The 26,734-nt window shown below is 38.0% G+C and overlaps 3 protein-coding genes across 4 annotated transcripts; 2 read left to right on the top strand and 1 right to left on the bottom strand.

Annotated features, from left to right (window-relative positions):
* Window positions 1-3,517: 3,517 nt before the first annotated feature.
* LOC131321388 (mRNA-decapping enzyme-like protein) lies at window positions 3,518-10,641 on the top strand. Of its 2 annotated transcripts, none has more exons than XM_058352369.1 (8): window positions 3,518-4,007; window positions 4,137-4,177; window positions 5,366-5,415; window positions 6,096-6,240; window positions 7,856-7,909; window positions 8,335-8,458; window positions 8,992-9,468; window positions 10,156-10,641. In XM_058352369.1, the coding sequence occupies exons 1-8, from the start codon at window positions 3,849-3,851 to the stop codon at window positions 10,210-10,212; spliced, it is 1,107 nt and encodes a 368-aa protein (XP_058208352.1). In that variant the 5' UTR covers window positions 3,518-3,848; the 3' UTR covers window positions 10,213-10,641. The 2 variants fall into 2 exon arrangements, with proteins under 2 accessions (XP_058208352.1, XP_058208353.1); XM_058352370.1 differs by lacking the exon at window positions 10,156-10,641 and adding an exon at window positions 9,935-10,090.
* A 2,396-nt stretch (window positions 10,642-13,037) lies between these two features.
* LOC131321394 (small RNA-binding protein 11, chloroplastic) lies at window positions 13,038-17,091 on the top strand. The gene is made up of 4 exons (XM_058352379.1): window positions 13,038-13,250; window positions 16,144-16,212; window positions 16,310-16,416; window positions 16,676-17,091. The coding sequence occupies exons 1-4, from the start codon at window positions 13,127-13,129 to the stop codon at window positions 16,781-16,783; spliced, it is 408 nt and encodes a 135-aa protein (XP_058208362.1). The 5' UTR covers window positions 13,038-13,126; the 3' UTR covers window positions 16,784-17,091.
* Window positions 17,092-21,499: 4,408 nt separating this feature from the next.
* On the bottom strand, window positions 21,500-23,017 carry LOC131321390 (probable F-box protein At2g36090). Its single transcript, XM_058352374.1, has one exon. It carries the CDS (start codon window positions 22,958-22,960, stop codon window positions 21,944-21,946), a length of 1,017 nt encoding a protein of 338 aa, XP_058208357.1. The 5' UTR covers window positions 22,961-23,017; the 3' UTR covers window positions 21,500-21,943.
* Window positions 23,018-26,734: the final 3,717 nt, after the last annotated feature.

The following is a 26,734-nucleotide window of genomic DNA, read 5'->3' as shown; positions in this document are numbered from 1 at the left end:
TGTAAGCTTTTGAAGGAAAAAACACATTTACATAGGATATTGATAGATAGATAGATTCGTTTCTTCCTATTCGTTTCTTCCTAATTTGTTTATCTTTTGTCGGATTCATATGTTTTTTAGATTGCTAATATATATCTTTTAAATTATAATATAGTATTTGATCTTAAAATATTTATTTAGTAGAGTCAATTAAGGTACTATCACATTATCATCCATAGTGCATTACAAACGTATTATAAAATAATCTAACTGTAAATAAACTTTTTATTTGATTATAATAAAATTAGGACAAACAATTTCGGAGGGGTTAGTCAATGATCATATAATGAGCTTGCGTGTGCGTAAGTCGGAGCGCGAAGGTGCCTTTCAAGAATTTGCTAAACTATTACTCTCTTCGTCCCTTTGTAAGTGTTTATCACTGTTCTACGTGTCGTTTTCAATTGTCTTTATTTCTCAATGTATATGATTAAAAATATGTCATATGAATCTTATTTAATAGATCTCAATTATGTTTATGAGACAACGTCGAGAGGTATTAGTCATTGAAAATGACACACATAGACACTTAAAAAGTAACAGAGAGAGTAAATGTCACGCCCTCGATTTTCAACATAAATATAAATAACTTTTTTTTTATTAAAATCCTCACAATGACATACATCATTCCCCAAAAGAGTTTTACCCAAGGCGCATCGGCCCGATAACTTGTAATTACAAATAGTGAAAGAGAAGTTAAATAGTTTACAATTACCTATTTGTCAAATAGGTAAAATGAAAGTACAATTACATCTTCCAAAGAATCCCAACGAGTGTCAATGCAATATCCCCATGCTAGCTTTCAAAAGGTTTCCAACCAACGCACGCACATTACTCCATGCTACAGCTCCGAATGTACACCTGAAAAATGAAAGGTTGAGCAACGTGTGCCCAGTAGGAAAGTCTCTACAAACCTTGTATGCAAATGACAAAATTTTGGACATAAAAAGAATAAAGTCTGAAACCAGTAAGAGAATGCAATGAACGCTAACTTCATGCCGGAAGCTCAAGACTTTTAGAGTACTTCATTTGTCATTGATCGATCTAGTCAATCCCTTAGTTATCTTTTACATTTCCCCTTTCTATTCAAAATTTCATTCGCACACTTCTACGTTGAGTGACTTACATTCCGGGTCTTGACTTGAGAACCCCATACGTCTCCCGTTGATCTCCTATGCGAGCTCAAGTAGCTCTTCCTCCATTAACATACCGAATAGTGAGCTTAAGAGATTTTCCGGGTCTTAGGGCCCCATACACCCACAATACATTTTCGGATGCTCATGACCCCGTACATCCATTCCATTTTTCAGGCGTTCATGACCCCGTACATCCATTCTATTTTCCGGGTACTCATGACCCCGTATATCCGATTCAAGTTCCGGGTATCAAGACCCCGTATGCCGATTACAACTCACTTGTATTGCTTTATGTCATATGTGTTTCTAATGCTCCAATTGCACGATTATAGCTAAGGAGGGATTTATATTGAGTAAATGATCCACATACCCATTCATACTTCCACTTTGTTTCCAAACTAGTCTTTCCAACTCATTCCTCGTATTACATTGCACCAGGTGTCAAGTTTTCACGTGCGTCCACGGTTTATTCATCCTCCTATCTAACAATCCACCTCATCAAGACACACACACATCTAATCTAAGTATGATCACCCCGTCTATCTTAGCATCTCACATTACCACTAATAGTTAAATGAACGCGCCAATAAAGGATTAGGACGTTAATTCACTCCATATGATATTTATGTTCAACGCGACGAGAACCAACGAGTGAGGATGACCAAGAGATCATTGGAGTGCGAATGACTATGTTTGGAAGTGGTTTAGAATGACTAGAAGTGATTTGAAATCAATACGGTGAAAAATTGAGGCAAAACAGTGAAAGCTGGAGATAAGCAACAGGTATCGATACCAAGGCCAATGGTATCGATACCTGTTGGTCAAAATTCATTCCAGACGCAAGGGTATCGATAACAATGGATTTTCTGGGCTTGGTAACATAAATGTATCGATAACAATCGCAAAAGGTATCGATAACATTGTTATTCGAGCAGATTCTAAGCAGATTTTCATGGGTTTCAACTACAACAACAATCACAACAACCATAGGCACGATTTCATGCACAAAACCAACTCAAGAACATACAAAGAGTGAGAGAAATCCCTACCTCGATTATTAAAGTCAAACCCAAGAGGTTCTCCGAGCCCTAGACTCCAAAATCTTCAATCTCAACCGAATAATCCTTTCCCGAGCTTGATCCACGAAATTCGAAGCATGAATCGCGTTTAGAAGACAAATTAGGGGTTGGTTTGTGTAGAGCTTAAGTGGTTTTGATGGGTTCTTGAGTGAGAGTGGAGGAGAGCCGAGAGGGAGATGAGAGGTCGGGAGAGGTGAGAGAGAGTGAGACTTGGGATTTTTAATCCCCTACACTCACACACACCTATATATATTAGCACAAACGTAAATTACACTTACACCCTTCTACTAACAATCTTCCTACATTAACCCCAAAACCAATATCCTCCACCAATTCCTTCATTTTATTCCACATAACACATTTTAAATTTATTAAATGAAATTGCGGGTCTCCACAATAAAATTTATGAGAGTAAGGATTATGAACTTAAGTGAAGAGAGAAATTAAGAGCACGGTTGGAAAGATTGAGAACGCGGGCAAAGGCCAAACTGAAAGGATTGTAAGAGGAGTTTCTACTAAATTATATAGAATAAATAGACTAAAAAGCCTATGGTTTTATGGATTTCTAGATAGATCATTCTCCTCATATACATTAACTAAAATATCATTTAACAGAAACAAATTGACTATTGTCACTAGTAATTCACATTACCCTATTTTCATAAGCACACTCTTTTTGTTCTCTTGTAATGTGAATTTAAAAAATTAACCTTTCACTTGTATATTTTTCATATTTGAAAGGATAACATTGTAAATTCACATAAGACCAAAAAAAGGAGAGTTTTGATTAAAAAAATGTGAAAATCACTGCCCATGTCATTTTAGCGTGAAGCAAAAAATATAGTGGGAGGTACTCTAGAGTAAGGTTTTGAATCCCATGCTGTATCAACCGGTATATACTGATATTGACCAAATCCTATAACCTATACCCTAAATTCATTCCGGCTCAAATATCAATCGGTACTGGCCATACCAGACGATACTGAACTAAATCTTTATTTATTTTTTTTCTTTCATTATCAGTCAATACCGAATATTATCGATCAAATACTGGATGATACAGGACGATACCTGACAATATCAAACTTATTTTCAAATTCATTTTCCTTTTTTAAAATTGAAGATATTACACTAAAATTCTTTTATGTTAAAAAATAACAATAATAATCAACGATATCCAGTATCACACCGATAACGATAAATATATACAAGACTACCTTACTAGTGTAGTTTAGAAACCGACACTTTAACCGGTATACTATTCTCAGACTAGTAGATTCTAGAGGCCAGTCTGTAGTCATTCTCAAGGACACGACCCGCTTCATTTCGGAAGCTCCCCACTCCCAAGCACCAACTCCCTAGGACTATCCTTTTTGAGCAGTTCTAGTAAAAGTTTTTGACCCGCAAATCCACCCCCTCCTCTCTCTCTCTCTCTCTCTCTCTCTCTCTCTAAGCCCCCACAGCTACCAAGCTCTCTCTCTCTCTCTCTCTCTCTCTCTCTCTCTACACTGGATCTGTAACTGGATCAGAACAGTAATCTCTCTCCAGCTGTACTCCGTCTAGGGTTTAGGGTTTCCACCACCGCAAAAAAAAAAAAATGTCTCAGACCGGTAAATTGATGCCGAATCTGGACCAGAACAGCACCAAAGTACTCAACCTCACCGTCCTCCAGCGAATGGATCCCTACATCGAAGAGATCCTGATCACAGCCGCCCACGTCACCTTCTACGAATTCAACATCGATCTCAACCAATGGGTTTGTATTAATACTTGCTTGTTGGACCAATTTACTTCGAAATCTTTAGGTTTAGAGTTATCTTCGTCTTTGGTGCGATCGGTTTGATTAGGTTTTTGTTTTTGTTGATTTGTTGGTGTTTGGTTGCAGAGTCGCAAGGACGTGGAGGGGTCTTTGTTTGTGGTCAAGAGGTAAGGGTTATATTTGGGATTTGGAAATTGAAGCTGGGGAAGTTAATTCACCTTGTTTGGTTCTCATTTTTGAAAGTTATTTTTTAGTAATAATGAGTGGAGAGAGATAGAGAGAAAAATGTATTGAGAAGCGTGTAGAGAGGAAAATGAGATGAGATGAGATGAGAACCAAACAGGATGATGATGTGGATTTTAAATGAAGGCATGTGATGTTCAATTTCCACAATAGAAATTATAGATTTAAAAACTGGCTGCTACGTAGCGGTTTTTCAGACCTCCGGTACCGCAACACCCCGCTTTACCGTTACTGCCCAAAATTCACACCCATGTCGGCTGGTTTCCGCTACATATTGCTTCATATCCGATTTTTTGCCCGCTACACGACCACTACGGCCGCTATGTTACCACTAGCTTTGGCGCCAAAAACGATTTCAAAAATCCACGACCGCTACACCCAGTTCCCACTACTTATCATTCGATACTCCCGCTACCTCTACACAGTCCGCTACCACTATCTAAAACTGTAGAATATACATGAGTTTTAGCAGTGTTCTAAAAGTCGGCCTATGTGGCCGAGTAGCCTCCGCCTAGGTGCTAGGCGGTGGTCTAACACCTAGATAGGTAGCCGACTAGTCGAGCGCCTAGTTCCCACCTTGGTGTTAGGCGCCCCTTTTCCGGTTGTCCAGCACCTAGATTGGGTAGCTGACTAGTCGAGTGCCTAGTTCCCACCTTGGTGCTAGGCGCCCCTTTTCCGTTTGACTAACTCCTAGCAATTTTTAGAACATTGGGTAAATTAGAATGGAGATGGATTCAAACTGTAAGTGATCTGTTCTTTTTTGGATTATGATACAACTACAATTGCTGATATGATGGCAAGTTCATCATGAATCGTGATAGACCTCAGAACTCGATGTATAAATCCCAATCCAAACTATTAAACCTAATATTGGAGCTGAATAGTGATCTCAGTTTTGTTCTTTTGAAATCTACAGTTATCCAAATTCCAAAGTCAAACAGATCCTAAATGTAGCATCATCGATCAATCCATGCCATTAGACCCTTGATCTTTCATTAGCTGTCACACCATTTTTCTGGGAGAGACTTTAATTGCAGATGAATTGTGTGCAGCCCTGCAGCTTTATGGAAAAATTTCTAATGTATTGTGGTTGCCAATGCTGGTATTTGCAGGAACACTCAGCCTCGGTTTCAGTTCATTGTCATGAACCGGCGAAATACAGGTTTGGTCTTTTGCTCTATGTTGGTGGGTTGATTCTCTTTATGTTATTAATGTTGAGAGAGAATCTATTTGATTATTGGACAGAATGAACTTTGGGTTCGTTGTGTGACGGACATAATGTTAATGAGTAATCTTATACAGTGAAGAAATATAAGATCTGGAATTGTTGTCAGTGTTATTAGGGTTGTTGCTTCGTCTTAGTGATTTTCTTTCAATCTTCATTGGTATCTTTTTATTTCTTTCCAATTCCTCTTGCCGAGTCGAATTCGATAATTATAAAATTTGGGGCGAAAAAAGTTAAAATCGTTCAGAACCGGCGAAAAAAGGTGTGAGAAAAGCTACTATAACGTAAGACATTCCAAACATAGGCATGATCTAGTTTCCATTGTCGAATTTTGATGTCGGTTGATTGCCAAATCTTACATGAAACTGTGAAAGGTTTTCCTTGTTTGATGATTGTTAAGCTACACATAAAATACATGGCTCTGGATGATCTTCTGTGAGCCTAACTCTGGATGACAAAAGGAAGTGTTTGTCATAGCATTATATTTCAGCAAGGTGAATGCGAGTTTGGTGAATTATTGGAACAGAGTATGCTTCCTTGGCAGCATGCATTTGGAGACATCTACCATCTTTGCATTTGCAATAAATGGTCTTAACTTGTCTTTCATTATCGCACAGATAACCTTGTAGAGAACCTCCTTGGTGATTTTGAGTTTGAGCTTCAAGCTCCATATCTTTTGTACCGGAACGCTGCCCAAGAAGTTAATGGAATTTGGTTCTACAATCAGCGGGAATGCGAGGAAGTTGCAAACCTCTTCAATAGGTATTTTATTGTTTTTCCATCTTTCAAAAGTGTGCTACGTGTACCCCTCCGAACAATTAATTGCTTCTTATACATTTGTTAGTTGATATTTTGAACTGAGATTAACTGAAGTCGTGTTGTGTTTGTATAGTTTTTGGAGTACACGCGTAAGTCAGATTTAGGTTGGACTTTTTATGGCAGTCCTCTCAAAGAACCAACCATGCCTGTGTCATGCTTCAAGTCATATCTACCACGCCGATCCTAAGCCCAGACAAAGGAGGCTCAAGAGGGTTGTTAGGTAGCTAACAGCCAGCACGTGGAAAACCTCATTAGATCCTTATGACGCGTATGTGATTATGAATATGACCCTTGATAGAGCCCAATTGATTGGGACTTAAGGCTCTGTTTGGTTTGCTATGGTTTCCTCTTAAAGAACCACTCACGGGATTGGAAATCAAACATTCGGCTTTGCACTGCTTGAATCTCCTTATTTATTGGAGTATCAAATGATATCATAAGCTTTATTCCCTCAGTAGGTCTGGACTTAAGATTATTGCGTTTGGATGTGTGTATTAGAAGATTGAATATAAGAATAAGGGAAGGAAAGAGGATTCTGAAGGATTAAGCCTTTTGTGTGGAGTTTATTGGTCGAGTTATAGAACCAAACTGATGTTAGCTTCATGGTTGGCAAAGCAATTACTATAACCAACCCCGCCTAATGAAGTACAGCTCTTAAATGTTTTTCTTCAAACACGTATTGGGCCACTAAGTGTATTGATTTTGTTTGCATTGACCATAGGAGTAGGAAAGAAAGAGAAGGTTGGGAAAAATAAATACAGAGAAAGATGATAGGGGCTGGAGGTTGGGTCCAGTTTCCTCGTGACTTGGACGACAGAAGTATTGTAAAGCTGGTTGTTAGGTCATATGTAAAGCTGGTTGTTCTTATCTTAGTTGTAAAGCTGTTTTTTCTTAGGAAGTACTGGCGATTTTGCAAGTTTGGTGATTAACGCTGTTAGTGTCAATTCTGTGTGGTAGTAGATAAAGAAATTAATGGTTAGCAGAGAACTAATACCTAACGACTTGCTTTTGTACTTGTAACGTACTGGGTACTTGTACTTTGCAGAGTACTTCTAAGTACGTACCAGTACTCCAATCACCTGCCAAAATTTTATGTGATAGTTTTTGTCATACCTAAGAAGTACCCCAATACATATTCAAGCCGTACCCTGAAAGAGATGAAGCTAAATTAATAAGACTAATTTTTTATGCTCAGTATGATCGAAGAATAAAGATTTTAGTGTGTGGGTTCTTTAGTGTAATGAGACTAAACTCTTAGCCCTACATCAAGTTTGGCGTTAAACTGTTATTCGATGTTGGATTCTTAATCGCCCAAGTCATTTTAACAATTTCCTCTATTTAAGTCTACCCTAGCCGTATCCTCTCCCTGAATTTTTAAAGTTTGGCTGCATCTGTGTACCTGTATCGTACCAGTACCCGTACACGTGCTTCTTGGCTAAAGGGCTTTGAGTTCTATTCTACATTTATTATATGTGGTTGGACTAGCATGTTTTATTGGAAAGCATTATATCACTAAGCAGCGAATTTTTTTTAATAGCTTGTGCCTTTTCTCTTTCAGGATACTCAGTGCATACTCAAAGGTCCCTTCGAAGCCAAAATCTCCAAATAAAAGGTAATGAGTGATTTCATATGGCGATGATGGCTTAATTACTCATTGGCTTCATATTTTTTTATCATTGTGATTTGCCAAATGTGTTTCTTGGACAAAGTGCTTTAATCTTGGTTTTTTTGCTCAATTGAACAAATTAGTTATCTTGTCATCCATTGGCAAATATCATGATTCGTTGATTATTTTCCCTAGTTGATACTTCAGAAGACACCAACAATATCGGTTTGGTTTTGTCATGTATATCTCCTCCTCGTCTTCTTCCTCTTCTTTAAAGTTGTTGAGTTTTGTCACTTTGTCAAATCTTGATGTGCCATATTATGGTGCTAATTTGTTGCTTTGGTTATTTCTTCTTGTTTGTAGATGATATTCTGTTTTAATCCTTGTTTTTAACTTCCTTTACCTGTTTTCATTTTATATCTTATATACAGTGAGTTTGAGGAACTTGAAGCAGTCCCAACCACTGCAGTGATTGAAGGGCCACTGGAACCATCATTTACTGCCCCCACTTCCGCTGATGTCCCTGAAGATTCTTCCTTTGTGAACTTCTTTAATGTATGTATTCTAATTTGACCCTCATTCTACTTCTAATTACACTGTTTGTCTCTTCCCCTACTAGAGCCCCCATAATGGGAACTGAATGGGGTATGGCTATTTGACAAAGCTTGATTGTGGATCTCTCTCTCTCTCTCTCTCTCTCTCTCTCTCTCTCTCTCTCTCAAGTGTTTTTGAATGTAACCATTGAAAAAGTAGTGATGTTTCCTAAAGAGATTAAAGTGGTAAGGTACAGAAAGGTTTTTTGTTTATACGTACCCACGACTTGTGTGCAGTTGCCGATTGTTTTGTATCAATAACGGTTTATTTTATTTAGTAGTTTATAATGCTGGAGGTGTTGTTCATTGAAGCTGCATATTACACAGCCTGTGTACTATGTAAAACGCTTTGCATTACACATGCACGTCACCTTGTCACTCTTGATGCCTCCCATCCTTTGTAACTGAATTTCTTCATTTCTATTCTGCTTATGTATTTCCTTGGTTTGTCAATACATGGTAATGTGCGAATTTATTTGAACTTTCTTATTGCAGACGGCTGTGAATATCGGTAATAACACTCCCGGTATATTACACTCTGGACAACCCTACCATATTTCTCCCAACCTTCCTTTATCAACTCACATTCCTAGTGTTGCTCCCTCCCCTATTCCGGTCCTTAATGTGCCATCTGCTCCTTACTCAGCTTCATCCGCACCTCTGGTCCCACTACACGACACCCCTGACTCAATTAACAATCGGGTCACCAATCTCGTCAAGCCCTCTTCTTTCTTTACTCCCCCTTCTTCTTCTGCCCCTGTGTTGATGACTCCACCTCTATCTTTATCTTTTCCAACTTCGTCGTTTCATCCCCCTTTGAATCAACAACAACGTCCCCATGGTACTCCGGTGCTTCAACCCTTTCCACCACCCACACCCTCGCCATTACTAACTCCTGCTTCTGCTATGGCTCCGAATCACGGGCCAGCTAGCAGAGAGAAAGTTCGCGATGCGCTTCTAATGCTTGTTCAGGTATTTCTTGCTCCCTCTTCCTTTTTCTTTTCTTTTCTTTTTTTTTGAGACGTTTTTTAGTGGCCATTCAGAAATGTCCATCATGTAAAACCAAACCAAACGTTACCTAGCACGCGTTTGGAGCGAGTTTAACTTTTCACTTTTCTTTTTGCATTTGTTTTCATCTTTGGTGAAGTTTTTTAGGTCATCATTTTAGGATTAGTGATTCCTCTCGACAAAAGGACTCGAAAAGCAAAAGAGTATGAACCAAATTTGAAATGAGTTCAAAAGAAATGAAAAGATCAAATAAGCTGGAATATTGACTTTGTTCTGTCCTTAGCAGAGGCTTTTTTAGTTATGCTCACATTTTTTTTAAAACTTTTCGGCTTCCTCCCATCATACCAAACATTCAAACAAAAAGCTGGAGAAAATGCCATTGGAAAAGTTAGGCCTGAATTATTTACCATTGGATGTGTCATTTTCCCAGGACAATCAATTCATCGACATGGTCTACCAAGCATTGTTGAAAGTGCACCAATCGTGACTTTGTTCCCTCCTTAGTGGAGGGTTTTCTAGTTATGCTCACAATTTTTTTTAAACTTTTCAGCTTCCTCCCATCAAACCAAACATTCGAACCAAAAACTGGAAAAACTGCCATAGGAAAAATTAGGCCTGAATTATTTACCATTGGATGTGCCATTTTCCCAGGACAATCAATTCATCGACATGGTCTACCAAGCATTGCTGAAAGTGCACCAATCGTGACTGCTACAACATCGAGTTGGGTTATGTCTATAGACCAAGAGAGTACATGATGCATGTAGGATCGGATCTGTACATATGTTGTTTACTCGCCTCATGTGATTGGAAGTTACTACGCTAATCCTCTTTGAAGATTTCACCTGCCTGGTTTGTTCAATATGTTACATTTCATTACCTTTTTCTGCGCTGTTGAAATCTGATGTTTGGTATAGCAGACTTGGGTAATCCCAATTCCAGTTGATTAGGGCATTCCAAATGCATGATGTCAGTTCTGTAGAGTTTTCTGGACTCAGCTAGAAAATAAACTTGTCTGGAGTAGATTTTGCATGTTTGACAATTTCCAAATTTTGGTAATTTCTGTTTTTCTTTTTCTGGATTTATGTAAGTGGAACTGTGAAATGCAAAGAAAAGGGTGGGGTTATTGGGTCTTTACTTGCATTCTTTATACCCAATATGGTGGAAGTTCTCTTTTCTTTTTTTTTCTGTGGTGTAAGTACCGTTTAGCTGTAGCTGTTTGTATGTGTTGATCGAAAATGTTATGAAACATGAAAATTTTCCAGGAAAGTGAACATGAAACTGAAATGAATGACCAAGACAACCGTGAATCTCAGCCTTTTTTTTTTGGTTTTTTGACAAGTAAGTAATTATATTAGAAACATGGCATTAAGAGAATGTAGCCCGAATACAAAAGAATCTTAGCCATTCATTTCAGTTTCATGTTCACTTTCCTAGAAAATTTTCATGTTTCCTTTCATGTTCACTTTCCTAGAAAATTTTCATGTTTCCTATCAATCTGTGTATAAGTAGAAGATGGTCAAAGGGAATGGAGGGGAAGAAAATGTATTAGTGTTTTAGTTTAGTGGAAACAGCTTAGCTAAAGGCTATAAGTTGTAGAGAAAAAAAGATAGTGGGAGTAAGCCCTAATTCTCTGCAAGATATCCTCGTCTAGGAGTGGATCCAAGGGTGCTGTTGTGCACCCTCGCACTACACATGTAGTGTGGTTGATCTGGCCATCCATCTCGGCAATGGATGGTTTGGATTTGAAGGAGTTCGGATTAAATTCAAGCCGTCCATGCCAAGACGGACGGTCGGATTGACCGCACGACATGGTGTAGTGCGGCTGCCGAACTACAGCCCCTCCCAATCCCATCTAGGATAGGTGAACATAAAAGGAGTGGGTGATAGATACTGACATTTTCTCTTTTTTTTCCTTGTCTTTTTTCTTACCATGAATGTTAAACCTAATGTTAAATATTTGATAGTTTCATCCATATATTGAACTTTTCAAAAAAGTTTGGATGGGCAGGTATTAGCTTTTCTTTAAAAACGTTGGGTGGATGAACTTAACTAATTTTGAAGAATTTTAAGAAATTTTGAAACTTGAGAAGGCGGTCATCCGGGTTCATTCACCTCTCGGTTTATCATTTTACAAATAAAGGTACTTCAATTCTTTAGCTTCACATTTAACCAAAAGTTACAACAATATAGTAGTACTATTTGTTTGGGAATAAACTTTTTCAGTTTTTTGTTTATTGTTTTTTGGTAGCCAACCTTTTTCAGCTTATTTTCAAGCTTTTGTCTTCATTAAAGTATCTTTGAATTTTACCAAATTTTTTAACTTCTCCGTGCTTCTAGACTGGACCTTAATTATAAAAAAAGAAATGCAGCAAATTTTATTTCAGGTTTTTTTTGTTTCAATGAAATTTCAAAATACTCATTCATTTCCCCCTGATTGAACAACGAAAAAGCTCTTACGAATTACATGAACCCACCCCCCCCCCCTTATTGAACAACGAAAAAGCTCTTACGAGTTACATGACCCGCCAGGTCACATTATTCTCCAATGGAACACTATTCTTTTTCTCTCAATTCTTAGCTTCAAAATTTTGTATAATTTGGAATATTTTTTAAAACAATCCAACTACATATACAACAATTCAATTATGCTAATGCACGCGCATCATATGCTACATGATAGTTTTTGCCAATGAAATATAAGAGCATCTTCAGGCCTTGCCAAAGTTTAAGCCAAAGTAAAATTTTGATAAGGCCGAAGGTAAACTTTGGTAAGGCCAAAGTTTAGCTTTTACAGTTTTACTTAAATTTTAAGCTAAAGTTTTATTGGGTACGTATGAAGTATTCCAATTGGACAAAACCGAATACAAGTACAAATTTGAGTAAAAGCTTCATGGATGACATAGGAGTAATTATTGCGAAGTAAAACAAGCCTTCAACCTTTGTATAAATATTTGAGTCTCTCTTAATTGGTGGAAATTTTGAATAAATATTTGGTAATTCATTTTGGCACTCCATTTTTTTTTATAACTACACTCTAATATTTGTCTTTTGGTGTTTAAAATACACATGACAATAACACTAAAACACAAATATCAGAGCGTAATTATCAAAAAAAAAAAAAAGGATGACAAATCGTCCCTAAAGCTCTGTTTGGAACTTGTGGAAGGAAAGACAAAAAGAGAGAAAATAATTAAGAAAAAAAAAAAGAGAAAATGAGGGGGGAATTTTACTATTCCCAGAACTCTACTTTGCCATTTCTCTCCCTTTCCTCTCCCACCAGAGAAAATCATACACTTTGTTTGGAATCTAGGGAAAGAAAAGGAAAATAAAAGAAAAGGAAAATGAGAGAAAAATGGGAGTGAAAGTTTACTATTCACTACACTTAAAATTCTTATTTTCTTCGCTCTTTCTCTTCAAACCAAACAAGGGAAAAGAAATTTTTTTCTTTCCCTTCCCCTTCTTTTCATTCTCTTCGGACCAAACAATTGAAAATTTTAATTTTCCTTTCTTTTCTTTCCCTTCCTCATCCTTTCCACGTTTTCCAAACAAAGCCTATTAGTCTCACGTCTCAAGCCCTCTGTCTCGGCACTCATTTCACAAAGTACTCTCTCTCTCTCTCATGGCGGCCCTGAGAAAAATCCCCAGGCATATTTTTGGCCAACTCTCACAGCAAAGCACTCTTGTTCCTCCGCCCTCTCTCTTCATTTTCCGCAGAGGTATCGCTTCCAAGCTTTTTGTCAAAGGTAACCCACCCCTCCCCCTCTCTGTGTCTCTGCGTATGTATGCCTTTTCGATTGAATTTGTGTTCTCTTCTCTCACTACCTTTGGTAAATTTGTATGGTATCAGCTTAAGTTCATCGTGTCCATCTCAATCTAGATTCAAGAGCGACCAAATTATCCAACCGTCGCGGAAAAATGATGATTGGGAATGTACCCTGTTTGATTTGGGTTTTGAGGTAGGTTTTTAAGATTAATGAGCAGAGAGAGATAGATAGAGAAAATTTATTGGGTACAGTGCGCAGGGGTTTTGAGACCCCAAATGAACAAGCCCGCTTAGAGCATCTCCAATCCATCTGCATTTCCTCCAAAATAGAGGATGGATGTAACACATTGAGGGGAGATTTTGTAATTTATTTCATTTTTTTTTCACTTTTTGTACTTTTTGGGAGAATTTTTGAGGGACCTATCGTCCTTTTTAGAGTTTGGAGGAATTTTGTACTCCAAATTTACTTTTGGTCCTCCATTTTTAGAGGATCAAATTTACTTTTGGAGGATCAAACTCTAAAAAGAACGGTGGGTCCCTCAAAAATTCTTCCAAAAAGTACAAAAAGTGAAGAAAAAAGAGCATAAATTATAAAATCTCCCCTCAATGTGTCACATCCATCCTCTATTACGGTGAGCGGAGAGAGGTAGTTATGTTTGTCGTAGTAAAATGAAGAATGATTTAGGTTTAGTTAGAATTTTTTTTTTTTTTTTTTTTACAACTCAGGTGTCCAGGTCCTCTTACGCGTACCTCGACTAATCCTGGGGACCAATCCCATCTTCTATCCCAATTTATGTACGGGCTCCAAAGGAGTTGAAAGCACCTGAACTTGAGACCGAGGAATCCCAAGCCTTGACCACTAGGCCGATCCCTTGGGGTTTACCTATATTTTGGGTAAAATGATTAATGCATTGGGTGGTGAAAAGAAGTGCATAGCGTTACTTCGATTTTTTGTTTATTTTCTAACTCTCTTTCTCGACCAATCCCACCTTCTACTTGCGGGGGTCCCAATTTATGTACGGGCTCCAAAGGAGTTGAAAGCACCTGAACTTGAGACCGAGGAATCCCAAGCCTTGACCACTAGGCCGATCCCTTGGGGTTTACCTATATTTTGGGTAAAATGATTAATGCATTGGGTGGTGAAAAGAAGTGCTTAACGTTACTGCGATTTTTTGTTTATTTTCTAACTCTCTTTCTCTAAATGAGTAAAAAAGACTGACACAAGATGAGAGGGCACAAACATGCAAAACTGGCAATAATCACCTCTATCAATTGGGGGCCAACAAAAATGTTGGTTTACTAATGTATCAACAATGAATCATGATGAAACTTTTGTTTTTTGTTTTTTGGTGAATAGCATCAAATTGATGAGCGGTGAGTCGGTGACATAACCTCTTCCTCCAATTCAAGCATGAAGTCGAAGATTTGACTATAATCACGAGGGGCCAAAAGCTGTCTTTGGCACGCTAAAATGGGATAGTTTTTACTTTGAGAGTTTATTTAGTTTATTTGTGTAGGGAAAAAAATACGGGACATGACTTTTTGTAATTGCTCAATTCTTACGTCGCTTAGTAATTAAGTTTCCCCTATTCGTTCTCATGGTGTTTTGAAGCTTTAGGGTACCTGTGGACAACATTTAGAAACAAACCAAACTGCCTGACGCCTACATTTTTTCTTTTCTTTTCTTCTTTACTAAGTCATAAGCTTTCATGATGTCCAATTTGATAGCATATCTAGGCATCCCCTTATTGCGGCAGGATCCTTTTGCAAGCTCATGCATGGGTAACACGTTACCCATGATATGCCTTCCCTTATAGAACAAAGATTAACTTGTAAATTGTTTGCAAGAATCTTAGTCACTCTCTTAAAGGCACATTGCAACGTGCAATTGACATAGCTAATGATACAAGGAGTGTTGACCTTAGGGACACCCAAAAAGGTTGTGGAATAGGGATGGCAACGGGGTGGATCGGGGACGGATTTGACCATCCCCGAACTCGTTATTTGCCTCCGTCCCCGCCCCGTTCCCTGAACGGAGAACACCTCCGCTCTCCATCCCCGCCCCTAACAGGGATCGGTGATCCCCACCCCGATCCGAAACTTACCTTACAAAAAAATTTAGGAATCCAAGTTTTTTTTCCAAACATAATTAGTCAAGGAATTAATGTACAAAAGCCAAATTGAGATCAATATTCCAATTTAAAGTCTTAATGCTATCCAACATCACATAACAGTTAGTAAAACAATGAGCAATACTAGAGTCTTAGACTTCCTTTTTGACCTTAGTTTCAACTGCACTGAACAAGCTAAACCTCTGAAAACGTTTGTGAGCATTACCAGTTAAAGTGCAACTATGTGCTTGCATCTTTACCTAAACCACCACTGAGGAGAATCATGATATGGCTATAGTTTTGTTGTCTGACTTAGAGGGTACCTAATCAGTTTGGTTGTTGTGGTGAACCTCGACAACCACATCTACCTGCACTCCATGCGAATGTAAGCGTGTACGATCAAAATAAGTCTAAGGCGTTTCTTTCATTAGCATGTTTTAAACAAGGAAAATTAGTTCATTTGCAAGCTGGGATTTTTTTGTGTCGTTATTATTAATCTTCTAATTCTAATATGTTGAGGAGTCCAAGTCATTTTTCTTTTCATGAAGTCAATGCAGGGAAAAATTGTGTAAGCCAATTAGGTATCTCTCGTGTTAAACAAAAAATCTTGAATTCTAATATGCAGGAACCCTCCATCTTGAATTTTAAATGGATAATCTGCGTCATTTTTTTATTTTATTTATCTCTGGCCTTGGATAAACGATATTTTCCTTTTGGAACATTTTCTCATCAGCCTTTCATTTTCTATGCACCCTGTTGCAGGACTATCTTTTTACACTACAGAGAAGGGACTATTAGATGCATTTTCCCAATATGGTCAAGTTGTTGAAGGTGCCTTGTGGATATTATGAACCATTGAGTAAACTATTTCCATAAGCTTGTGAATCTGTTATGCATAATGAAACTGTGACCCTGTTCCTTTTGGCAGCTAAAGTTGTAATGGATAGAGTATCAGACCGTTCAAAAGGCTTTGGTTTTGTGACCTTCGCATCCAAAGATGAAGCTGAGAAAGCCAAAATGGAAATGGATGGAAAGGTTGCTTTTTAACTTTCTCATCTTCATGGTTAAAACGTTTAGGCTCTCTTTTGGATAATGAAATTTTTTGGAGGGGTTTATGTGGAGAAAGGCAAACGTAAAGAAAACACGAGAAGATAGTGGAGTGAAGAAACTCTCACTTATTGTTTTGTTTCCTCATTATTTTGGTACTTTCTATTAGCTAAGATAAATCAGTCCACAAATCCATGATTGAAACACAGCTCTGACTTCATCAGTAATGGGTTTCGGTTACTGGCAGGCACTGAATGGACGTGTTCTTTTTGTGGACTACGCAAAGCCTCGAAGATATGATGATAGTGGGATGCCGATAGCAAGAGGTCCTCCGGAGCCAACCACAGACCTTTAATTATTCCTTCGAAGATATGATTCTACTCAAATGGTACAAGCAGAAGGTATCAAATACCAGTTCAATTAGTTGCACTTTCTTATCATTGTTGCAAATGCTCAATGCTGAATCGTCGTGATTTCAGATTTTTGCCACTGAAATATGGCATAATAAGCTTGTGCAACTTTGTGAAGCTCCGACATTTTGGGCTATCACAGGAGCAGTTTATAGCTTATGTTATTCCTTGTATTGGTTATTAGAGATAAACTGAAAAGGTGTATATATTTAATCCGGATACAAGATTCTGCTTTTGTAAAAAGTTACTCCTATTTTTGCTCGCTGGTACGAAAACTATGATTGGGAATTGATGGTGGCTATGTTATTGATCCAAGGTCACAACCCCAGAGCTAGGCTGTCGCTCTTCTGGGCTGAGTGGGCTCTCTGGAAGCTATGTCAAAGCTTTGAGTGCCAATTCTGGTTTCAATACTTTCAGATTTCGATGTTAAGTCTTCGACAAACACCGATTCTGGTTTCAATACTTTCGGATTTCGATTTTAAGTCTTCGACAAACACCGTCATAGCAAACCTGAGAGAGGTAATAGTATTTGTTGGTGGGGGACTGATTCCTGCAACTTATACTGGTGTTAGATCGTCCGGTCACAGCACTTGCAAACGTGCGAGGGTTCAAGAGAGTAGACGTGCTAGGGTTTAAGAGAGAGAATTAGGAGAGTTGAGGTGGACCACTGTCACGTGTTGCTCCCTTTGCAATTACATTCATGTCAATGATTTTTGGTACTGAATTCCGCATGGATATGTTGTGGAGGATTAAGGTCTGAAGACCATTTAATAATTACTCCTATAAAAGAGCTGCTCTTGTTGTATTCTCAACAAGCCCATCTTGTCCCGGGCAATGCCAAATGTGATTAACCGTATAGAGGCCGATTATTGGGTATTTTCGAAGTATCATGTGTCATTATCATGTGAAATACGCAAACAAAATATCATCAAAGACTCAAAGTAAACGATAATGTTTCTACTGCATATATTGTTGCAACATAAATGGTTGGCAGTACCACGTAGGCTCTGGAACGTTGAATAATTACTTCCACGGAGTCACGAAAAATTACTAATTAATTACTCCCTCTATCCCACTTTGTTGTGCCTTTTTCCTTTTTTGTTCCTCACAAAAAATTGTCTATATCTCACACAATCTATAAAGTTTTTATGATTTCAAAAACTTTGTTTAAAATAATTAATTGAGATCTATCAAAAAAGAATCTATATTGAAATATATAAAATATTATAAATTAAGAGATATAAACAATTTTTGGAGACATCCAAAAAAGGAAACAAACACAACAAAGTCCAACGGAGGGAGTAGTATGAATTTATACACAACCTTCCAAAATGGGATGGTTGGGGGAAGAAGGCTATTGAAATCCTTTGATATACAGTTATTACTCACATAGATCCCCCAAAAAAAAAAAAGTTACTCCTCACAGGATATGGTTTGTCTGACATATCTCTCCGGTCCATATCCCCTGCACTCTTATTGAAGCAATATGTGGAATGGAGAGGCAACTAGCAACCCCCTTAACGTTACCATAGGAGTTTTCATCCGCTATGGAATGTTCAGTTTGAGACAAAGCTTCTGCTTGGGAATGTGAACCCTTCACGGCAACCTCACCCAATTGCTAGAGCGGACCAAAGGTTCTCCGCACAACATTTATAGAGTTTTGCATTATGATTGTTTTTGGAGCGAAAAGCAAAATGTATTGTGCTAGAATGCATTTTTAAAATTGAAAGATGAGCCACAATTTCATATTTAAAATTAAAATTCTTTATTTTTTTTTCAAGATCTAAATATTTTAGATCTACCCCAACTACAGGCAGATTGCCAATTGCAACAAATTATTTTCTGACAAAACTAGTGTTGATTAGTTAAACAAGTTCCAAGAAATCTCTCTCTCTCTCTCTCCCAGTTTTGATCATGCTTTTACTGCCTTGCCTGTTTTTGTGTTCATGTTTTCAATGATGGGGATGGGTTGAAGGTTTTTTTTATTATTCCTGCATATCATCATACCCATGACTTTATGTTGCAATGTGATATCACATCAATGCTTTCAAGGTTGAAGTTTATATTATTAATTACTGCATATCATAATTTAAGCCCATGACTTTTTGTTGCTATGTGTTCTATAGATAGCAACGCTTTCATTATTATTATTTTTTATAATCGAATTTCGGAATTAGCTTGCACGCAGAATTCCAGACCCCTTAAGTTAATAATTGCGTAAACCCTAGATCCAATGGCTCCAAAGAACTCCGTGGGATTCGAACATGCAATCTCACGGAAAACAAATACTCTCATTATAAAGTCACATTAAGAATCAATTGATAGATCATTCAAAGTAGTATGCCATAGTTGAATATTCATTTTTGGTCCAGTCCAAACTTGGTGGCAAAAATAACTGTTTAGAGAGTTTCTTCAAAAAGTAGTATGTTTGACTTAACCAAATTTACTAACTAGCATGTTTTACTTAATCTATAGTAGTACTAGCTAACTAGTATTTTAGGACTTTATAGTAATTTTTCATCACAAGGATTATTGTTATGTAATTATTTTATAGCACACATGTACTGTACCAATTTGGTCTTTATATTTCCTCAGTTTAATCAGTCTTGAACTCACAGCTAGGTTTTTTTGTGGTAATCCTCATAGCTTGCTTTGTTTCTTATACCATCTCAAAGCGTTGGTTAAATAGTTTGGTTAAGCTTACTCTGATGAACGAGTTTGAAGAAAATGTCTGAATTCGACCTATTTCGTTTTTCACCAGTTTATTTGGTCTCGAACTCAAATACATTTCGTCTATTTTCCATTGATTCAAGGTGCTAACACGATGATAATCAATATATATATGTATATAGTCAGTCTCCCATGAGGGGGTCCTCATTTTAGTTAAAATGCAAACCTCCTCATTTCTCCTATTTCCCGATCGAATTTCGAAGATCCGAGCCGCTCAATATGTTCAGAACGTGATTTTAAGGGTACCCGGGAGAAATCAACAACAAAAAAAACCGGAAAGAGCTTCGTCCGAGCAGTTTTTATTTGAACCGTTCGATAAAAAATAAACAAAAACTGCTCGGATCAAGTCCTTCCCGGTCTTTTTTTTTGCTGATTTCTCACATGTACCCTTAAAATCACATTCTGAACACATTGAGCGGCTCGGATCATCGAAATTCGATCGGAAAATGGAAGGTTCGCATTTTATTAAAATGAGGTGGTCTTTACGGGAGACGGACTGTATGTATATATATATATATATATATATATATATATATATCATATGTGGCAAATTCTTTATATCGCATTATTTCATATAGAATGTTAAACTTTGTATCGAATATATAGTTTTTGTTTTTGTTTTTTTTGCTAAGCGAATATTCGAGTTATTTTATCGGGGATCGATCACACTTTGCTTTTATGAATGCACTCTTTTAATTTATTATTGTTAAGGTAAAGGTACATAAAACCCTCCCATAACCTTCTCTCTTTTTTTTATCATACAAGTAAACCACAATAATGCGTTTCTTTTATTGAAAAAAAAAATAGGAAAACCTGGAAATCAATTGCCTTTCCCTTATCTCAATCAGTGTGTCTTTTTCCTCCAGTAAAATCAAAAATTAAGAGAGAGAGAGAGAGAGAGATGTGTGAGAGAGAGAGACGGAAAGAGACATCTCGAAAGATAACTAACGCGGCGGCTTCTTCAATGACCTCTTTTTCAGGGTTCCCCAACCAGAGCGGGCGGGTCCATACAAAGTTGTACTCTTATTAACATTTGATGGCCGATAAGAGAAAACAAAATCAAAGTTGGACCAATGTAGCACATCTCATAATAAATGCCAAAGGAATAATTAGGTGTCCGAATCAATTTATACGCATCTCAATTAATCCTAGAAGGAAACAAACCCTTGCAGTTTATATGCTAGAGAGTTAAAGAGGTTATAGGTGACAAGAATTGAAACCTAAAAAGCATTCCATTCAACCACCTGGGTCGTCTAGCAAGTTCATCTGTGTTACGACATGGTCATTATATAGACCATATATTTTTCTCAAGGGATATTCAACATTTATGGACGGATTCGAAAACTGTTGTGATTTTTAAAAGTGGTGTTTCCAGTTTGATGCTCGTAACACGCTGGCGAATTGCTTGACTCTAGTCCGTTGTGTTTAGTGGAGTAGAATCATTTTTCTTGCTAGCAATGTCACGAACACACACAAATTAAAGTACACAGAACTGGACACATGTTTTCGAAACGATTCGATGCATGTGTATCGGAAGATTTCAGAACGTCTGTGAGCGATCTAGATATTTTGTGTCACGGCATTTCTATCCGTTCGAATTATGTTGTTTAAGTTTACGCAGAACTATTTCACACCACTCATTAACGAACTCCATGAGAATTTCTCCAAATTATTGCATCAAGGAGATGAATATTGAAGTGAAGGCCAAGAAAGTAGAAACCCCACCCCAGAAAGAAACATGAAAACAACCCACGGCTTTCCCTTTGAACCAAATGTACGTTAGTGCACTCAATTGTCATTTTCCACAGGCAAGGTTATTAAGAGCACCAAGTACTCTAAAGAACTATTTCACCTACACTTGGTCAAGTCCACAATCACGTGGTAGTGTACTAATTTGAATATTTGACAACCTCAATAATAATCTCACCTTGTTTTCTTCTTCTGAATATGACATCTCCTCCAATTCCATTATCTCTTGAAAAATAATAAAAAATCTCTGTTTTCTTGATGTTGCTATGTATAGAACTGTACAAAAAAAAAAAAAAAAAAAAACTCAAATAAAAACCCATATTTTGTTGCTTTATCTCTTCTTCTAACCCAATCCATGTCCAGAAAGCCATGCTGATAGACTACTTTCACATATTCGCGAGAGAGTATTGCCTTAGCTCATGAGCTCCAGAAAGCCATGCGGAGAATCCCACTGCAGCTTTGATCGCCAGTTTAGAAACTAAGGTCTCCGGCCCATGATCGAACTCAATCGCGGAGTGACCAACTTCAAATACTAACTGACCTAGCTAGGTGAATTCTGGAAAAAAAATATTTAACTAACCATATGCATGGGGGTATGTTTTAATTAATTAAATTCTTTTTGGTCATCAGAAGCAGAGAAAGAAAACCCATGCACCAAAAACAGCTACCCCAAAGGCCACACACAACTTGTCCAATGTCCCTTCATTCCTCAGCTTTCTCTCTCTTCTCTCTCTCTTCATCTCCAAGTAATCTTTGTACCTCTTCCTACCTTCTTCCTCCCTCCTCTTGTTTCTCACCCTCTTCCCCTCCATGGCCCTGTGCAAAATTACCAGACTCTCCTCCCCCGTCAAATGCATCCCGTCCATGTCCTCCATCTGCAAACTCACCTCCCTCACCTGCATCTCGCCCCTCTCCGACCCGCCGCACGTGATCACCATCCCGCACTGCACGTGCTCCTCTGAGGCCCCCCTCCGGCCGCCGCGGGGGAGCACGGCAACGAACCCCACCTGAACCTCCCCGCTCAGCCAGTGGCGGTTGACCGCCACGGGCTTGTAGCTGGAGAGGTTCGCAGCCCGCTGCCCGACCGGGTCGATTAAGACCCAGCTCAGAGTCATATCCGCCGCGAGTGACGCGCACGCGCCGTCGCAGTCCGGGTGGCTGACCGCGGTGGGGACGGCCTCTTTCGGGTCCAACAAATCGACCCGGAAGGGGGAGCACCGGAACCAATCGGATACAGTCTCGGTTTCCTGGACTTTAGAGAAAATTAGGTTGTTTTTGTAGTGGATGTCGACGGCGGAGATGAGCTCCGGCGGCGGCGGCAGCGCGGTGGTTGTAGTGGTGGGGTGGAGGAGGGGGAAGGAGAGGGAGAAGAAGGAGCGGGGGCCGCCAGGGAAGGCGGAGACGAGGCGGCGGAGGCGGGGGGAGGTGGCGGTGGAGGGCCAGGTGAGGTGGCAGACGGTGGCCCAGAGGTGGTGCTGGGTGGAGAGGGAGCGGAGTTGGGAGGAGGCGCAGCTGGCGGAGGCGAGAGTGGGCCCGTCGAGACGGGTGAGGATGTGGGTGGTCAGGATGTCGGCGTGGAGGTCGGAGAGGGTGGTGACGCCGCCGCCTGCGGTGGCGGAGGGCGGGGGAGAGGAATTGGACATTTGCCTTGCTAGGGCCTTTTTGCCCGGTTGTTGTTGGGGTTTTAGTTTTGAAGATTTGTAATTGTGGAGTTTATATAGGATGTGTGAATTGGGTGGGGTGAATTTTCCGCTTGACCGAAAAAAAAAAAGAATTGGGTGGGGTGGGGTGGGTGGGTAGAGTGTAGTTTGAGCCACGTTTTTCCCGGAAATACCCTTGGGTTTTGTCTTTAACTACGGGCAAAATTGGTGGCTGTATTTCGGACTCAAAGAATCGCTAGTCCTGGAGTTGAAGTTTGACATTTTTATGCTCTTACTCTTTCTCGGGGGACATGAAAAAGTAAAGAAAATTATTCCCCTTTGGACTTTTTATTTATTTATTTATCATGATTCTACTGTGGTGGGTTTGGAACTAGCGGAAAGAAATAGAAAAGAAGGGGAGTATCGAAAAAGTAGGAGATCAAAGAAAAAGAGAGACAGAGCGGATAAAAAAAAAAGAAAAAAAAAGAAAAAGAGAGAGAAGTCAATGGGCTCTAGTTCGGTTGACATCTTCTGGTATTCTTCATGTTGGAGGTTAGGATTTGAGTTCTATCATGAACGTTTGGGATTTAAGATTATGGATAGCTTCTGATTAGACTCTTTTGTGAACTAACCTATTAACATCTTTCTAGTCACCGTTGATGTATACAATTACATGGGCCAAAATGTGAAAAGAAAAAATTATCGTTTGGTTCCTCTCCCCTGGGAAATCCTAGTCTAATGTTTTTAGAGAGAGAGGGAGAGACGATGTTTTGAGAGAGAGAGAGAGCGCTAATTCCACATTCTAAGGGAATTTTGTCATCCAAAGGCAATGGCCTCGTTCGTTTAGTAACTTTGGATATTTTAGTTTTGGTAATGGGTGGAAAGAGAAATAAGGTAATGATTGGAAAGAGAGATAGTAAGTGGAGAGAGATAGATAGATAAATGAAATTAATAATTGAAAAAATAGGAAAATGATTGAAGAAATATATAGAGTAATGATTGAAAAACAAAATAAAACTTGGAAACGAATAAGGCCAATATTTTTGAAGTGCGTAAATGTAACTACGGAAAGATTATTGTATAACTGTTTTAACATCGTAAAATATTCTGCATCCAAACAAATGGAGTCGAGACTTAATTGATTTTTAGGCTCCTTTTTTTTTTTTTTTTTTACTAATGTGAGTTAAAAAATAATTTTCTTTTATGTTTAAAATAAATAAATAAACAAGTCAAAGGATGTTTTGTAACTTTACATGAATGAAGCCAAAAAAAAGGGTGGATGATTGAAAGATAGGTGTGATAACTTCTAATATCCATGATAAAATTATTCACGTTACTATAAGAAGCCGGAGGAAGGGACTGAATTTTTTACGCGTAATATTACTATAAAGTATGATTCATAAAAAACAATATCATACTAATAAAGTGAGGCCAAAACTGACCAACATGCTTCAAGGTGCTGTTAGAACGAAGAGATTAGAATTCCTCCACGAGCCAAAAAAAAATAAAAAACTAACCGAGTCAAATCCCACAGTTGACTCAAGCAAATCGACATGCTCAGAAATAAGAGGGGCATTTTTGGCATACCCGTTCGGCTAAATAAGCCATTTTGGCTTATTTTTTGTCTTTATTCAAATTTTTTTTCGTATTTGTTATTTCTCATCAATTTTTTGGGGATTATTACATCATCATGACGAGAGAAATCTTAAAAGTAAATTTTTTTTACCAAAATTCATTTTTTTTTGAATAAAGACGAAAAAATTGGTTTATTAGCTTAGTTTTGTCTTTATTCAAAAAAATTGGATTTCGATCAAATTTTTTTACTTTTTAAATTCCTCTCGTCATGATGATGCAATAATCCTCAAAAAATTGACGAAAAACTAAAAAATACGAAATTTTTTTAATAAAGACAAAAAATAAGTCAAAACGGCTTATTTAGCCGAACGGAGAATAAATAATATGGGGAAATCGAGTATATTAAATACTCCATAATAAAAACACTCAAGAGTTAATTAATCGTTACGTACTCCGCAGGGCGGACTTTTAATATAACTTTTTATAATGGACCCGTTGGCCCACACCCGTTGATTTATGATACCGAGTCACCGGGCAAGTGCATAAAGTCCACACTCACAGAACAAATTACTGCTCAGCATTGGCAGATTCAGAAATTTGATAAAATGGGATACCAATTTTTTTTTAATCATAATATATGAATTACCATTAAACATATACACACCAAAATAATTTTAACATTCATGATAAAGTAACAATTTTAAAGTATATATGTATTTTAATAACTAACTACTTGGATAAACTTGCGTACCTCTACTATATGTGTTAAAACAAAATTATCACATGTTCATCATCTATTTTCCTATTATTAAATCTACGAGTACAAGTTTCAGGGGGCAAAAGAGTATAAATGTAATGTGCGGGTTCATATCGTGGGGATTCAGAAACCCTGCAGGGCGGATCCCTATAAGGCACCTTAGGGTAGCTCACAGTCGTCTAAAAGTGCTTTTAACGGTTCGTATATAAAATGAATGTAACTTAAACCTGGACCGTCGAAAACACTGTCGGACGGCTGTGATTTGTACTACATGTCCTTTAGTGCACCATGCACTATAGGGTTTCCGAATCCCATATTGAATACTACACAAGTGATTCGAGATGTTGGGAGAGTAGGGGGAAACCTTGGTTCTGGCTAAGGTGTGCACTATTTTCTAGTGCCTGGATTTTGAAAAAAAAAACCCCAAGGGGTGTGGGGGGAGACCCGCCCTTGCGGCTCAGTCACGGCAAACCTACGTGGGACCTACTCCGAATTCCACTCAAAATACAAAAAGTATTTATAAATTTTAAAATATTATTTTTGGGATCCGTAAAAAATCAACTCAATCACGTATCGGTAGGTATGTTTTCTAAATTCATAGGGACGAAATTGAGTAAAAAAATAGCTTAATCGCATATCGATAGGTATGTTTTTTCAATTTGTAGAAACGAAATTGTATAAAAAATTAGCTCAATTGCATATCGGTAGGTATGTATTTTAAATTCGTAAAGGCGAAACTGTCTGAAAAATCAGTTCAATCGCATATTGGATTGGGCCTCACGTAGGCGTGCAGTGGACTCGTGCGATGAACGTAAAATGCAAGATTGATTTTCATTTGTGTTATATAGAAAGAGTGATGATCCAAGACAAAGAGATACCAAATGGAGAGATTGCTGATGATGTGATCCATATGATCCAAGTGGTGTGGCTTAAGTGGAGGAGCGCTACTGATATATTATGTGACAAGAGGGCACTCATAAAATTGAAGAATTTTTTTTATAAAACTGTCATAAAACCAGCAATACTTTACAGATAGAATGCTGGCCTATTAAGAAATAATAGGTGAGCAAGATGAATTTAGCGGAAATAAGAATGATGAAGTGAATTTGTGGTAAGACTAAACAAGATAGGATTAAAAATGAAACGATTCGTGAGATAGTAGGTGTAACACCTACAGAGGAGAAGTTGAGGGAAAATAAGCTAAGGTGGTTTGGACATGTCTACCGTAGGCTAAGGTGGTTTGGCGCAACGTTACGAAGAGGGAAATACCTAAATTGACATTAAGGCTCAGTTTGTTTCAATGTAAAATGTTTTACAATGTAAAATATTTTTCATGTAAAATATTTTTTGAGAAAACAAATTTCAAAATTTTTATTTTTTGATATTTGGTTGGCACTTGAAAATATTTTTAAAAATCAACAAAATAGTGTAGAGATTGAGAGGGG

This window comes from Rhododendron vialii, chromosome 3a, assembly GCF_030253575.1.
Source record: "Rhododendron vialii isolate Sample 1 chromosome 3a, ASM3025357v1".
NCBI lineage: Eukaryota > Viridiplantae > Streptophyta > Magnoliopsida > Ericales > Ericaceae > Rhododendron > Rhododendron vialii.
This window is presented reverse-complemented; position numbering and strand designations above follow the sequence as displayed.

What these genes read in the sequence shown, in the direction of transcription:
- LOC131321388 (XM_058352369.1), top strand. Translation starts at nt 3,849, where the DNA reads ATGTCTCAGACCGGTAAATTGATGCCGAATCTGGACCAGAACAGCACC. An exon ending in GTTGCAAACCTCTTCAATAG is followed by an intron (nt 6,241 to 7,855) that starts GTATTTTATTGT and finishes TTTCTCTTTCAG; the next exon opens with GATACTCAGTGCATACTCAA. An exon ending in CCTTTGTGAACTTCTTTAAT is followed by an intron (nt 8,459 to 8,991) that starts GTATGTATTCTA and finishes TTCTTATTGCAG; the next exon opens with ACGGCTGTGAATATCGGTAA.
- LOC131321394 (XM_058352379.1), top strand. Translation starts at nt 13,127, where the DNA reads ATGGCGGCCCTGAGAAAAATCCCCAGGCATATTTTTGGCCAACTCTCA. An exon ending in TTCCAAGCTTTTTGTCAAAG is followed by an intron (nt 13,251 to 16,143) that starts GTAACCCACCCC and finishes ACCCTGTTGCAG; the next exon opens with GACTATCTTTTTACACTACA. An exon ending in AAATGGAAATGGATGGAAAG is followed by an intron (nt 16,417 to 16,675) that starts GTTGCTTTTTAA and finishes GGTTACTGGCAG; the next exon opens with GCACTGAATGGACGTGTTCT.
- LOC131321390 (XM_058352374.1), bottom strand. Translation starts at nt 22,960, where the DNA reads ATGTCCAATTCCTCTCCCCCGCCCTCCGCCACCGCAGGCGGCGGCGTC.